This window comes from Anarrhichthys ocellatus, unplaced genomic scaffold, assembly GCF_004355925.1.
Source record: "Anarrhichthys ocellatus isolate YVR2014 unplaced genomic scaffold, GSC_Weel_1.0 scaffold89, whole genome shotgun sequence".
NCBI classification, from domain to species: Eukaryota; Metazoa; Chordata; class Actinopteri; order Perciformes; family Anarhichadidae; genus Anarrhichthys; species Anarrhichthys ocellatus.
In genome coordinates, this window is record NW_022280119.1 from 45,937 (window position 1) to 60,383 (window position 14,447).

The 14,447-nt window shown below is 41.5% G+C and overlaps 2 protein-coding genes across 3 annotated transcripts in view; both read right to left on the bottom strand.

Moving 5' to 3' along the window:
• Positions 1-8,896, bottom strand: part of LOC116398748 (F-actin-uncapping protein LRRC16A-like) — a 54,819-nt gene extending 45,923 nt beyond the window's left edge. For both annotated transcript variants that reach the window (XM_031875329.1, XM_031875328.1), the window contains exons 1-2: positions 8,736-8,896; positions 4,818-4,915 (exon numbers count right to left, since the gene is read on the bottom strand). In XM_031875329.1, the coding sequence (XP_031731189.1) occupies positions 4,818-4,915; positions 8,736-8,775 (138 nt within the window). In that variant the 5' untranslated portion in view covers positions 8,776-8,896. The remainder of the gene's footprint in view (positions 1-4,817; positions 4,916-8,735) is intronic.
• Positions 8,897-10,244: 1,348 nt separating this feature from the next.
• Positions 10,245-13,326, bottom strand: LOC116398757 (tumor necrosis factor receptor superfamily member 6B-like). The gene is made up of 5 exons (XM_031875338.1): positions 13,302-13,326; positions 11,964-12,333; positions 11,445-11,618; positions 11,227-11,308; positions 10,245-11,116 (listed from the first exon to the last, which is right to left on the bottom strand). Exons 1-5 carry the CDS (start codon positions 13,317-13,319, stop codon positions 10,894-10,896), a joined length of 867 nt encoding a protein of 288 aa, XP_031731198.1. The 5' UTR covers positions 13,320-13,326; the 3' UTR covers positions 10,245-10,893.
• Positions 13,327-14,447: the final 1,121 nt, after the last annotated feature.

A 14,447-nucleotide genomic window follows, 5' to 3' on the forward strand; every position in this document is an offset into this window, starting at 1 on the left:
CTGGTTTCCAACATCGGCTCTACCCGCTCTCCATCGTCTCCGAAGTAAAGTAAAAATACGATTAAAATCAGAGCTACTCCAGATCTAATTGTGCTGATGCGTAGCAGGTTTGTGCTGTGTTAGTGCCACTCCCACATACAAAGCAAACAATGAGATGCAATAAAGCAGTTAACTATTGGTGACAGTCTCTGGCTAGGGCGCACACGCGCACACACACACACACACACACACTTTCCTTTATTCACAGCAGGAGATCAAGAGGAGGTTTTGACACCACACCAACCCTCCAGTGTTGTAGTTTTAAATGGGAGCCAGGGATCTGTGAATGAGTAACACTGCTACGTGAGTGATAGCAGGACAACACAAAGCATTATGATCTCTAGGTCTGACCAAATGTTTGGAGTCAAGCTGTTCTCATTTCAGAATATTTGTTTATACTGAATGATTTTTTATATAGCAACGCCATTAGAAATCCTATACCTCTGTATGAACTCTAATTAACTACGTTGTGTTCAAATCTTTTAAATGACATGATTTCTGCTGAGTTGTCTCTATTTCTTCCGGCTTTACACTCTGTCACTGATGATTTCTGTCTGTCACACTGCAAAGAGTTTTACAGTACACAGCTTTACGATTCTGTTCGTTCTCCCTGCATCCCCTCTGCCCTTTGCAGTACGTCTCATTGCCCATTTTCCTCTCCCTCCGTCTCCCATCCTCCCTCCTCTCCCCTCGTCACTTCCCCGGGGTGTGTTTGATGGACTGATGTTATTATCTGTACCTCCTTCATCCCTCCGTCTTCAAAGGAGGGAGATGACTGTATCTATCAAGCTTTAGTGTGCTTAAGAGACGCCTTGGGCACTGTAGTGCTCCACTCCCAGTCTGAGCAAAGCTCCGCGGGAAAAGGGGGAGAGCCTTGTGTGTACTTGACAAATTGAAAGAGAAAATAACCATATTCCTCCCTTCATTATGGGTGTAGTGTATACTGTAAATAGATGCCCTGCATTGTCTGAAGCAAATCAAACTCTCTACTGTATGCGGCTGCAGTAAACTGACAAAGGAAGTTCAATAAACGTCAATTAAAAACATCAAATCCAGGCTGTAAATCACAATGGGTACAATTTATGTATCAGGCAGCTAGATTTAAAATCTCTAAAATGCATTACATGGAGTTTAACATCATGTCAAAGTGGTTTAAACAGACAACTCTGTCGTGTTAATACAGTAATATTGTCTGAGGTTAACAGATTAAATGTCACAACGATAGTGTGTTCCACTCTCAGCCACAGGAAGCAGGCAGTAGCAGAATTAGTCAATGAAATTAGTCACTTTTTTTTCTCTATTAGTCACACAGATTACATGATTACTCTCCAATAGACAGCGGTGCTATCAGTATGATCCGTTCAGTGACTACGGATTAACAAAAACTTTTACATTTGTGCACATTTACATTTGTGTTAATTAATGAGCACTGTCACTACTAAATAATCCAAAAAAACAACTAAATAGGTTTTTGCGGTAGTGTTACTTAATTATTATTTCTCTGATTGTATTACATCTGTGATCACAATAGAAAATAGAGTAAGATAAAATAAAGCTGAAACTGCATTTCTGAAGTTATCGAGTTAGAAAATAAATCTAAAGTCTTAAAGGAGTACTCCTGTGCTTTAGAAATGCACTTCCATGAAGTTGATGGAATGGTGAGAGACACGATTATACGGTTTTCACAGGCTGAGGAGTGACCCATGTGACGAGTAAAGTGGTCTTAAGAAACGCCAAATTCTGCTGCGTCATGCTTGTACACTTCTTATAAACACTTGAGACTGTGTTTCACTTTAACAGCCAACATTACAACATCTGATCCCAAATGAATCTGTAAATATATTGTTCTTTCATGATCATGTCTAACATTAGATACGATAACACTCACAGGCTAAAAGTCGATCACATGTTTGTTTTCACTCGGAGCCACTTCCTGTATAATTGGCCTCTCAAACTGTGTTTTTATGCAGACCAACAAACACTGGCTTATTTGTTCAGTCCGGTCAAGCAGTGCGTTGATACAAACTCTCCGAGTCATTCTCATGCTCTGCGTCTGGATGAAATACCAGAACCACTCCACTGGAATTCCTCACTTCTCAGTACTGACTCCCACTCCTTTGCATTGTTTTGTGTCTGTGTGAGTGTGTGTGTGTGTGTGTGTGTGTACCACTATAGCCTCTGTTTCCAACTCCCACATGATGACATTGTAGTCATAACCACGTCAAGAGAGTTAGCCCCAAACCAAGCACTTGACTGGACTAGATTATAAAGAATATGCAGTTTTGTTGTGTTGTCTCGTGTTAGCAGATGGCCAGAAACACAAGCTGAAAAGTTACAAAAAACATTCTTCAACAAACGGCATAAATTCTTGTGCATTTCTTAAGCATTAGTGTATGATCAAGAACACCACAAATCAGTATGAGCAACTCTCAGAGTCCTTATTTAAAGGGAAGCTTAACTTATTTGCGTAACTGTGGTCGTTCTCGTGATAGGTATACAGACAAGGCATACATACCGACAAGTTGCCTAGAGGTGCATCCCGATGCAGTTCGCTACAATAGCTAATCCTGGGGGCTACTTTCTGTTGACTTTAGATTAGATTTTGAAACAAACGTTTGAAAAGATTTGTGTAAAACTCAAGTTTATTCAGAAAGCTTTAGGAGGCTCATGCTGCTTCCACTGATATAGGTTGTTTTGCCGCGTTTTCCCCGATGTCTTAAACAGAGGTGACATTAAGAATAAGTCATGAAAAATAGTGGAATTTTGTCACAGTCCTATATACTAGAATGTAAATTAGAACATGGTGAAGTTGATATTTCATGATGAAATAATCCTCACACAGAGCTTTACATGAATCTCTCATGTGCTGCTATCACTCTGATGGCTCCAGATTCCAGCATTAATGATGTGTCTCCAGTTAATGATTAACTTACATGAACTGACAATGTTCTTGCATAGGAACTCGCTCTCGCCTGCTGCTTCCCACCTCAGCGTGCTCCCAGATCATTTAGTGAGTACAAGAGATGTGAACGTGAAGTTCATCATTTCTGTCTCTCACCTCTCTCTCTCTCGCTGCTAATGTCCCTTGATGACACATTTAATTCCTAAAGCAGACAACCTGGCTGTGCAGGCCTGTTCACAGCGCTTTAAAAAGTTTCTCTTCAACCTCGTTTCTTTGTCTTTTCCACACAGAGCTGTATGAGTAGAAGCTTCTCATTCCACTGAGAGTTGTGTAGCTAAAAGGCTCCTGCCGTTTCCACCCAGAGCCGCACATATTAAACGTTGTGCGGGTTCATTCACAGCAAAGGAAAGCTTTCTGATTGAACCATCAAACTTTATGGACCCTGGTCGGATACTGATTCGCTGAGGGAACTTTTCCGTCTGAACCGTCTTCCGCTTTTAATCCGCTTCAAGCCCAGAAAGAGCCAATATGGATTTTTAATCATCTACCAGGTATTAATTATTTAGCATTCAGTGTATGAACTGGTCCGTAGCGAGCAGTTAATGGCCCGAGCTGCTATTTCCATCTGCCCAGTAGACACATAGTCCGGGCCAATATGGACACATAATCAGAGGTGGGACTGGATGAATGAGTTACCTCAGTGTTGGGCCAGTGTGTTTAACTTTAGCTGCTGCTTTTATTGTTTTAGCATGACTTTTCATGAAGGATAAAGAGAGTCTTTAAGGGGAGGCGTGCAGGGAGAGACTTCAGACGGATACAGTGTGAAGTAAAAGAAACAGTTCTGAAAGAAAACAGGAAGTTAGTTATTGTAGTTTGGCCCACTGTTGAACACAATCAGCCGTAGCAGCAGCAGTGGCTAACACTTTCCAAGGATATCATTACCTCTGATGTCGGTTGGAAAAAAAACAATATAATCCATAAAGACATAACAGAAAAAAGACGCACTTTATGACTCCAGGACTTGCCTGGGACACACCACATTTTCAAGTTTTCTTGAGTATCAATCTAATCCAGTCACAGTTGTCTGCACACCAATGCGTACACTGCAAACAAGAACAGCTTGCTTATTGGCCACACTTCTAATGTTGCTAATTTGCAGAATGTAAAACAATATAGTGAAAAGAAATGTGTGGCTAAAGGTGTTGCCTTGTTTAACTTACTGAATCCATGAATCTTTTCCACATTTGAGTGTGATTCATCAAACTGCGATAGATCATTAGTTATTCAGATCTCGTGCAACACTTTCTTGTTCAATTTGCAAAGGACTCTTAAACTTTGGCACACATAAAGCCCACAGAGAAAAATCCCACAACCCAGATACTGGGAAGCATACTGGCAATCAGTTACAAACCCTTCTGTGTTGGAAGAAACCTCTCTGCATCTAATGACGCTGGTTCCACTTGAAGTGAATGTGACCAGCGGGCTTGAAAGATATTACTGCTTTTTGGCGAACTGTTTTTGAATTCTCCCATTACAGCACGATGACCAGTCCTCAAACCAAACAGGACCTTCAGGGTGATGTCAGCATTGTTTCCCCACAATCTCTCCAACTTTGATATGCACAAAATTACCCCAAAATCGAAGTGAAACTGAACTTGAAAATAAGTGACGATGCAGTGAAGTGATTAAGTGGTTGAAAAGACAAATGTCTTTCAAGTGCTGAAGAGAGAGAGAGATGAAAACGGAGAGCTTTTGATGTTCTGAGATGAAATCTGTACATTTTAAGAGCAGACATACGTGGGAGAAGAAGAAGACAGGCACAGATTTAACTCCCCTTAATGAAGAAGTAGCATGAAAGCAGAAGGAGTTGACTCACCAAGACTCTGTTCTCCGTCTTGTCTCCTTTGATCTCCAGTTTGACTCTCCTCCTCAGTGACAGCTTCACCTTCCTCCCCACTGCATCCCTCACACTCTCTACACAGAGGAAATGAGAGAGGAGATACAAATAAGGTGAGATTCAGTCTCGACACTTGGAAAGTTTTGCACTGGTGTGCTTTGAATTGGAAGAAGAGAATCGCTGCCAAGTGGTTAATCATGCATTGCAATCTCGTTACTTTGTAGGCTCTTTCCACGAAGTCTGAACACAGACCCAATCTGAATGATGAACTCGAGTTGAGTCCGAATTTCAACATTTTGACGTCTACGGCAGAGCACAGATCCGTGTATTGCTGCCACAGGGGATAATTCTCTATATCCACTGATTAGAAAAGTACATCCATGAAAAATGTATCGAGTCCAATTTTGACACACCACCAGAGGAATGATCTTTCTTATAGTTTTCATTTAATTTGCGCATCATGAATCCCTCTTCTGAAGACCGATTCCTTTGTGTCAGATGTCATCACATCTGTGGTGAGACGTGAAACAGCCACCAGTAATTCTGACATCAAATACACACGCACACAATCTAGTGAACTGAACAAACTGTGTGCATCTCCTCACATACATACTTTATCTTCAAATTGACCCGCCGTCTTCGATTTGATCAGATTGAACAATGGTTTCAAAATATTAGGGCTCTCCGATGTCCAGCAAGTTTGAGAGACGGGGTCAGACGGATCTCTCAATCACGTAGTAGATTTATTTATTATCTTTGTTTACAGAATAGCACAGCAAAATAATACAAATATAACAAAGTATGGCTGGAGCCACACTACAAGAAGTCAATTTCACCTGGTGAAATCTGACAGCATTTAAAAGTCTCTACAGAGTGCTTTGAGCTAAATGCTAGCATGCTAACATGTTCAAAACAACAATGCTAACATGATGATGTTTTGCATCTGCGTTTAGTGTGTAGCTTAGCATACTCAAATGTGCCAATTAGCTCAAAACACAAAGTGCAACTGAGGCTGAGGTCAGTCTTTTTGCAGGTATTTCCTAACAAACTTAGTAATTGGACCAAAATAATATTTGGACCATCTATGAACATATCAATACCGACACACAGCGAAATATGCCGAGTGTGTGTTGTGCTGCTTGGTTTGATTGTTCACACCCAGTGGAAGCCTCCACTGTCAGGGAACTGGTTTAGAGAGCAGATCTGGGTCACTCACCCACCACACAGCGGCTGGTATAGTCTGTGCACACGTGTCTGAGACAGAGATGGGTTTTGTGTGTGTGTGTGTGTGTGTGTCTGTGTGTGTACATCTGGGCTGGCATCCTCTTTGCCTACAGGCTTCCACAAACCATCATCAGATCAAAGTGAAACTAATAATTAGGTTCATCTGCCAGCCTTTTCTCAATAGACGCTATGGAAAATGTGCACCATTTCCTACTGCAGCATTTCTGCAAAACTATAACCAGTATCCACAGAGATTCTTCTACAGAAAATGAAATCTAGAATGTTTTAATGAGACTGGGCAGTGTTTGGTCCCAGACAAAAAAAGAAAGAAAAGCCCCCGACAGACTCTCGTAGATCATTTTGCTACTAATTCAATTGTTCTGCTCATGTATTAAAACTGTGACAGGAGTGGATATTTTACTAGCCAGCTGCCCCGTGGTTCAAATTTGTCAGTTAAGGCATGTGCACTTGGTCACGCTTGAATGAATTTCAAGAGGGACTCGTGTGGAAGGTGGCGAAACGGGGGACCTATGGCCTCGTAAAAAGGGCTCCAACAAACAATCCACAAGCCCATTAAGTCGGTCGCCCATTTATTGATCCTCGGACAATCCAGACTTGTGTGTTGATTGTGTCACAGATGAGATCTGTGGTTTGTATCTTTGACTCCAGAGAGTGGCTCATGGCAAACACTTTGGAGGTGTTTACTGGAAGATCATAGAAACAACATGTAAAGCACGAGTGGTTTTACGTAGACTTAATGAGTCAAACTAACAAATAGAGGTGACTATAAACCCAAAGAATTAATTTGGACCCCAGAGAGGAAGACCAAACTGTTCACTAGTATCAGCTGAGCTTTGCTCTGAACACACAGAAACCAGTTTACGAGCAGTAGCAAACGCATACAGCGCCTCAGGTGAACGGCATGCAAGCATCCTTAGCATACCGAGAACTCTCCAGTGTTCTGACAGTCCAACACACAGTCTCTGTTTTGACGCAGCATGCCGCCACTAGCTGCTCTGAGATAACAGCTTCAGCTGCCTGTTGAGCTCTGATTGGTAACACGAGTCATTTCTTTGCTTGTGTGAGTCGGTTTCTCCTGCCATGAAGTGTTTGAGTGCATGTCAGTAAAATGTCTTCTTAGTTGGCACACAAACACCTCACTGCTCCGTGTTGGTTCTTTTAACTCAGTTTGTGGTGTTTCCATCTGCAGCATCATGCTGAGATTCCTCGTACGTGCCGAATGCCAAGAGTGAAGATGTATGACGCTGAATCACCAGCAAACAATGACTGGTTATATACTCCTCCAGTCAACACCCCATGGCAGTAGCATCATGACAAACCACATTCCTGCCGTTAAGTGTGCCGTGTTGGGAAAAGTAGTCAGCACAGAATCAGGACAATTCTTTGAGAGAGGGGGTGAAGATAGAGAACCTGCAGACTGTAAATGAAAGACTCTGGAGGCATTGTTAATGAGGTGGACCTCGTGATTACCTGGATGGTGTCTGCACAGCTAGAAAAAAGACAAAATGTGCACATCCAAAATACTTTACAGAGATCAGATGACTCAGATTAACCGCATTGACCCACTGCCTGGTCATTTTAAATTCTAGCTTGGATCCCAAAGTGTCCAATGATAAGAAATGTGTTACACAGATTTTTTAATTGAAAAAGGAACACACCGTTGTCTTCTAGTGTCTGCTCCTTCTTATATTGCAAGAGCTCAAACAACAGGCCCGATAACACAGAAACAAATGTGTGATAGTTGTGTGAGGATCCGGATGACTGAGTAGAATAACTGACTGACTGGCTGAAACGTTCTGTGAATGAACGCATGCCTGACCAAGTGACTACATGACCAAGCATTTTCCTTTAAGCCTCATCTACATTCTGCTATTTTTGTCTCCTTCCGAAATAAATGCAGCCAAAAGAGCATTGTGGGCTAGTGTGTGTGTGTGAGTGGGAGAGAGCTTGTGCTTGTTCAACATTGCACTGTTCTGTTAAAAACTGAGCTACTTTGCAAAAACAAAGAAAAGTCAGAGCTTGAGCCAAACAGGCTGCAGGACTCTTAGGTACGTCCACACTCAGTACAAATAAAGCAAAAGAAACATGGCAGGCTTAAGCCAAGGGGACAGACCTCCAGGTTAGATATGTGAGAGCGGACCGAGATATGAGTTATGTGAGGTGACATCTAAACTATCTAGCTTTTCTTCCAAATATAGGCTGTAGTCCACTTTACATCAACAGTACAAGCTCCTTGCTCAACAACAGCACTGCTCCATGTATACACAGCTTCAAGCTTTACTGCAGCTGAAGCATTTACAGGCTAGGGTTGTGCTGTTAGGAATATACTGTACAAAGTAATGTCTGGATGGGGCTGGTTCAGCCTTTGGAAGTGCGTTTTAGTAATCCCACTGTATATTTTGAAAAGAGATATACTAATCATCACAATAAGAATTTTACAATTAAACTGGCCCAGTGTGTGTGTGTGGGGGGGGGGGAATAGTATCAACACTGTGGGAGATAATAGCATTACTATTGTGTCTCAGCCAGCGTAAGTATGGAAGACACTAAGACACTGAGGAGCACATGCACACGGTGAGTCAGGGATATGACAGAGGCAGTATCAGCAATTGTTCCAGTCTGGACACATGGCTACAAATGATCTGCGCTTACCCAGAAGCTCTTTGGGGACCTCTGACACTTCCTCGCTCATTTTGCTGAAGATAATATCCAAAAACGACGAAACGAGTTCAGTCAACACAGCGGGAAGCCTCAGATTACGAGGAAACAGGGAGCGAGAGAGACAGAGAGACAGACACAGACAGAAGTGTCAGGTGGTGCTGCCGCCGCCGCCGCCGGTGTTTTTTTTGCCGGTTACATGCTCCTCTCCTCCTCTCGCGGTGTCTGGACAATGTGTCTGCGTGAATCTGTGTGCAGGTTGTATGCCGAAGAAAGAGTCAGGAAAAAGCACCCGCTAAAGTCCTCTCAAAATCATTGTTGAAAAGCAGCCGATTCTGCGCCTCGGGGAGATGAAAAGACCACCGCTCACACACATCCTCCGTGCCGTGGCCCTACCGTAAAGCTGTCGGTGATACAGTAGCCCATCAGCCAATAGTGGAAACCGGGGCCCCTCCCCGTTCGGTGATGCGACAGTCAGGGAACCGATGCGATGCCGGAGCGGCGTGGCGTGGCACGGGGGGGGGGGGGCGGTGGTGGTGGTGTCAGCCCGATATCATTGAGCAGGCTACAATAGGTAGTGGTTCCAAAGCTGGGAACCAGGGACCTCTAGCGGTCCCTAACCTGGTCCCATGCCTGTGTTGCAGAAGAGGATGACGCTGTTCATAAATAGGCTATATTACAAACACAAGGCCACTCCCAATGGATACATCTTAATATAGACATATGATTGGAGGTAAATACAGCCCTCCTATAACTAGCCTATAATAACGTCACGATGACATCACGACTACGAGTTTAAATACACTCTAAACCCGTGGGAATATTTTGGGAATGTTGGCCTATAGAATTGTCCCTGTCTTGTATTATTAAAATACTACTACTAATAATAATAATAATACAAATGATGCTAACTAAAAATTACATAAACTGTTCAGCTGTGAATGTAGTTTGGTTTTAATTGCCCACTTCCGCTGAGTATCACAAAAGGCATGATCCGTCTTTGAAATAATATTTCAAGAATGGTCTTTTGTCAACGCAGTTTAGTGTTATCACTTTAACTTTATAAATATGACAGTATGTAGCCTATACAGCCATACCATAACTAACCACAATAAATAATGAAACGAAATGTCTCGACATTCAAAATAAACACATATTTTAGGACATTTTTATATCTTGTCCACTATTTCAAAATGCTCTTAATGAGAAAACAGCCCAATGGTCCATACAAACCGATGAGACTGTGTGCGTCTACTGGGTGGGACAGTGCAATAGTCTGTTTTGAAGAAAGACAAAACGTTTTTGACTGTGAATTATGTAAAAGTAGACAGGTATATAAATGTATGAACAATAGTTCAATAACTAACTTCACTGTATCTTATACGGTTTGTAAAAATGTATTATTTAGTATTTATGATACAAAGAGGTAGAGATGGAAGATGGCGACACCTTGTGGTGATTTGGTTAAATTACAGTCAAGGTCAGAGTTCAACATAACGGTATACTTTATTTAGCTGCTGCAAGTGACATATAAACGTTTACAGTTTGATATCGCACAATTTAACAGAACTTCATACATTTTCACAACATTTTCATTAAACAAATGTTCAGTTATAGCTTACTTTCATATCAATACAAGTTTCTATGATGTGCTAATGTAGCATTTGAGTAATGCAACAATGTGATGTTCAGTACAGTATTTGCATATTTTACTTGTGGAGTTTCTCTCAAGTTTACACTCGACAGTTAATAATGTCTTACTCCTTATAACCCTGAAGTAAATAGTTTGACCTAAGTTTTTAAAGCAAGACTAAGTATCCACATTCTACTGTAGCCAACATTTTGGTAATTTAAGTAACACAGCTCAGGGGAAATTGGCCATCATCATTGTCTGTAAAGGTGCCCAATGTTGCTAGTTGCATGTCACTGCTGCTAGGAGTAGCAACAATGACATCGGTACGGTATGAGGGATAGGTCAACCTTTGAGGCAACCATAAACAGTATATGGAGGCTCAGGCAATGCATGCACTCCTAATTAACATGCAATTTAAAAAATATGTTGAAATACCTGTTATCAAATGGACACAAATGGCATATAAGAGACAGAGGTATATTGGTAATGCCATGCTGTGTGTACCATGGACTCTGTTATCTAAACATCTAAGAGTGTTAAGGTACAGTTTGGACTCTGCTGCTTAATCTCTTTGAATATTGTCTCAAGTTTTTCTGCCAAGGAGCAGAGCTGTGAAGCCTTCAGCATCTTTGGCAGTGCTTTCAGCTCCTCCTCCGGAGCCTGAGCCAGCCACGCTTTGATCTGATCCATGAGAGGACCCCTCTGTTTGGGGAGAGTCCCCTCCTCTGACTTATGAATGTACCTGTTGGAGGGAGATGATGGCTTATCAGCGTCTATGTATGAAGTGAATTTACAAGTGAAGGGATTCGTTGTACAGAGGTAAAACGACGGTTTATACGGCTATAGACTCACCTGGCAATAAATCTCTTCATTTTTATAACACGTATCTTGTGCATACTGAAGAATCCTGAGAAGAATGTTCCTAGCGTCTCACCTGAAAAAGAAAGTTATAGCGCATGAGTTTTAAATGCAAACTTTTTAATTTGCCCTACCAAAGAATTCTGTCATATACGTTATCATAACGGAGTGCTGGACGATTAAAATAAACTGTACAGAGTACAAGTACGCACTACTATTTGTAAGATCCTCGCAGGAGCCACACATTTTATCCTGGTTGATTGAGCCGGGGAGAAGGGCAATCTGTCCGCTTGCGCATTTCTGGTGTTTTACGCACGATTCCAGCGCAGACGATGAGAAGTAGCCATCGGAACACCTTTCACAAACAGTGTTCGTTTGTGAAGTACCTAAAGAAAACAACAATGCATTTGGGGTCATTACAATGTTTTACAATATACCGTTGCGGCTCCGGAGAGCCCACGAGATCGCGCGTGTTTCAGCAGAGTTTTTACTTTAACCTTAAATTTGTCTCGGGGCTGCTACTCCTGTACAACATTGATTGATTAATGGATCGTTTTTTTCGTTATTTCTAAACATTCAGAAATGTACACAAGGACAGTGTTTTCATTGATGCAGCCTCACGATGCACATGCACTGCAAAAATGCCCCGCAGGTATATTTTAATATATCTCTCAGATAGAGCAAATCGATGACAAAGTTAAACAAGAAACTATCTTTTCTCTGTTACATACCTTTTGTTTGAACACCGTGTCCGGGTCCGCACTCTTTGTGTCTCATGCAGGAGTCAAAGAAGCCAAAGAAGCCGTCTTTGCACCGACATACCCGGTTGCTGGTCGCCGTGCACTCTGTCTCCACCTCCTGGTTCTCTGTGCATAAGTTGCTGCAGTAGAGACACTTGGGCAGGTAGTTCCAAAACTCCGTGAATTGGTTGCTTCTGCACGGCGCGCACACAGTGGGCGTGGTGGCGGTGCAGTACTTGGTCATGTGCATGCCGGGTGAACACTTGTCACAGACGAGGGCTTCCCCGGTGAAAGAGTCTCGGTGCGCAAAGGTGGGAATGGATTCCACACCAGAGAGCAGGAGCAGCACGGGCAAGAGAAGCTGAGGAGAGGCACATGATTAGTCAGCCTACTGCGACTGCAGCCTCTGTGTTTGAATACAACTATACTGCCTTTTATCGGGCCTATCACTACTACGAGTGCATTTACTATACATCTTATTGGCAAGCAATAACTTTACAACTACCGCTATTCCTTTTTCCGTGAAGGACACAAAACACAATGATAAAAAACAGGATTATCACAGTGATATTAGAATGATACTGGAGACAAAGAATGAGGTTATAGTATTACACATTAGATCACATCAGATGAGTTTCTTATTGCCTCATCATCAGTTGTAATCTGATACATATCTGGGTCATACTTTATGACTGAATGGATTGTCCATTGTTACTGTAACTACATTTCAATTCGTTTTTTCCACCTTTTTCTGTGCAACAATGTAAGGTGAATAAGAAAAAAGCAAATTGGAAAAATGTCTGTTATTTTATACTGCCTAGATTAAAAGACAACAGTTGACAGCAGCAGCATTTGCCATACAACTCTTTATAACATGCAATAAGTCTGCCGGATTGTTTTCAATCAGTGTAACTGCCAGAGATACAATTAGATTGAAATGTCTTGTTTCTCTGTGGCGACAACCTGTATTTCCTCAGACCTGTTATGTCTCTATATGTCAAAAGACATAAAGAGTGCTGGCATCAGTAGTAAGAAAAATATACACTATGACAACTACAAGTCCCTGATTAGAGTGATAACATTACATCAAGAAAGCAATTTAAGCAAGATAAAAAAAGCCACAAACATTTGTCGAGTCACTCATTTCAATTAGGAAAGATAGAAAGGTATTTATCCTATGTGAATTTACAGTTTGAGAATTTACATAAAACTGTAAAAAAAATAGTTATTTTCATCAAACATAATCTAAAGCATCACTAATCACCATGTATGTCTCTGTCTTTGTAGGTTTTATCATCTTAAACTTGTTGCGTTACGCAGAATACTCACCATGCTGATGATGTGCATGTCACCACTTCTGTTGAAGAGGGTTTGACAGAAGAATAAGTGCCATTTATATAGTGTTCCTATACGGAACCATGTGTGGGCGTTTGAGGTAGGGATAATGTGTCGTAATTTCGAAAGGTCGGATTACTTCCACGTGCAGTTAAGTTGAATTTTGGACATGACAGCTAAACAGAGGTGATTAAAAAGCTTGAGGAAGTATTAAACAAAAGCTTTTCAGTTCGTGATTGACCTTAGATCCAATGCAGGTGTTTCTGGTTTTCTCTTGTCTGTGAGAAGAAACTGTTATCTATGTTCTTCATGACCAACTTCTCATATGCTGGAATTTATTCAAAGGTCATCAAATTTAACACCCAAATGTCTGTCTGATTACAACACACATCTTCCCCTTGCTCTCTCTCTCCTGATATTTACTCTCTTGCTCGACCGAGTGCTGTCCAGTGAAGGGAAAATGCCTCCAAAAAGATTTGTAAAATAAATATGAGACCTGAAATAATCACCATGGTATAAGGTCTGTGATCATTTTGTTCACATTTCCCTTCATGTGTTTTATTTTAAGGTCCATCTCAGTGAAATCTCACACAATTTATAATATATGGTTGAACTATAGGCTATTAGGTGAGAAAAGATTTTTCCACAAATACTGCGTCATGATCTTGGTATGATTTGAGGTAATGATTTATATTAAAAAAAAAAGTGTATGTTAGAGCTCATGACTCCTCATGACTGTGGAGGGAGCAGAACAAAGATCAGGACAAGGGTCGCAGGGGGACTGGAGCCGATCCCAGCTGACATTGGGCGAAGGCAGGGTACACCCTGGACAGCTTGCCAGATTATTGCAACGCTGACTAATAGAGACAGACAACCATTCACACTCATGTTCACACCTCCAGTGATTTAGAGTCGGTAAATCAATGAGTCACTAAATACGAGTACAGTATGACAATGTGCAGATCAAGCAAATGGAGATTCATTTCAAAATACTGTGATGAGTCAAACAAGTATCTATCTCTCACCTCCTGTTTCCACAGAATATGAGAATATAACGCAACCATGATGTGAAAATGATGAAAGTTCAGTTTAAATGGAGCAATATGCGGCATTCAGGGCATTCATTTTGGAGCAAACAAC

Bases quoted from the DNA above. Each gene is read 5' to 3' on its own strand.
- LOC116398757 (XM_031875338.1), bottom strand. The intron at 11,619-11,963 runs GTATGTAACAGA...TGTTTTCTTTAG, and splicing joins ACACGGTGTTCAAACAAAAG to GTACTTCACAAACGAACACT. The intron at 11,309-11,444 runs GTGCGTACTTGT...TTTCTTTTTCAG, and splicing joins CGAGGATCTTACAAATAGTA to GTGAGACGCTAGGAACATTC.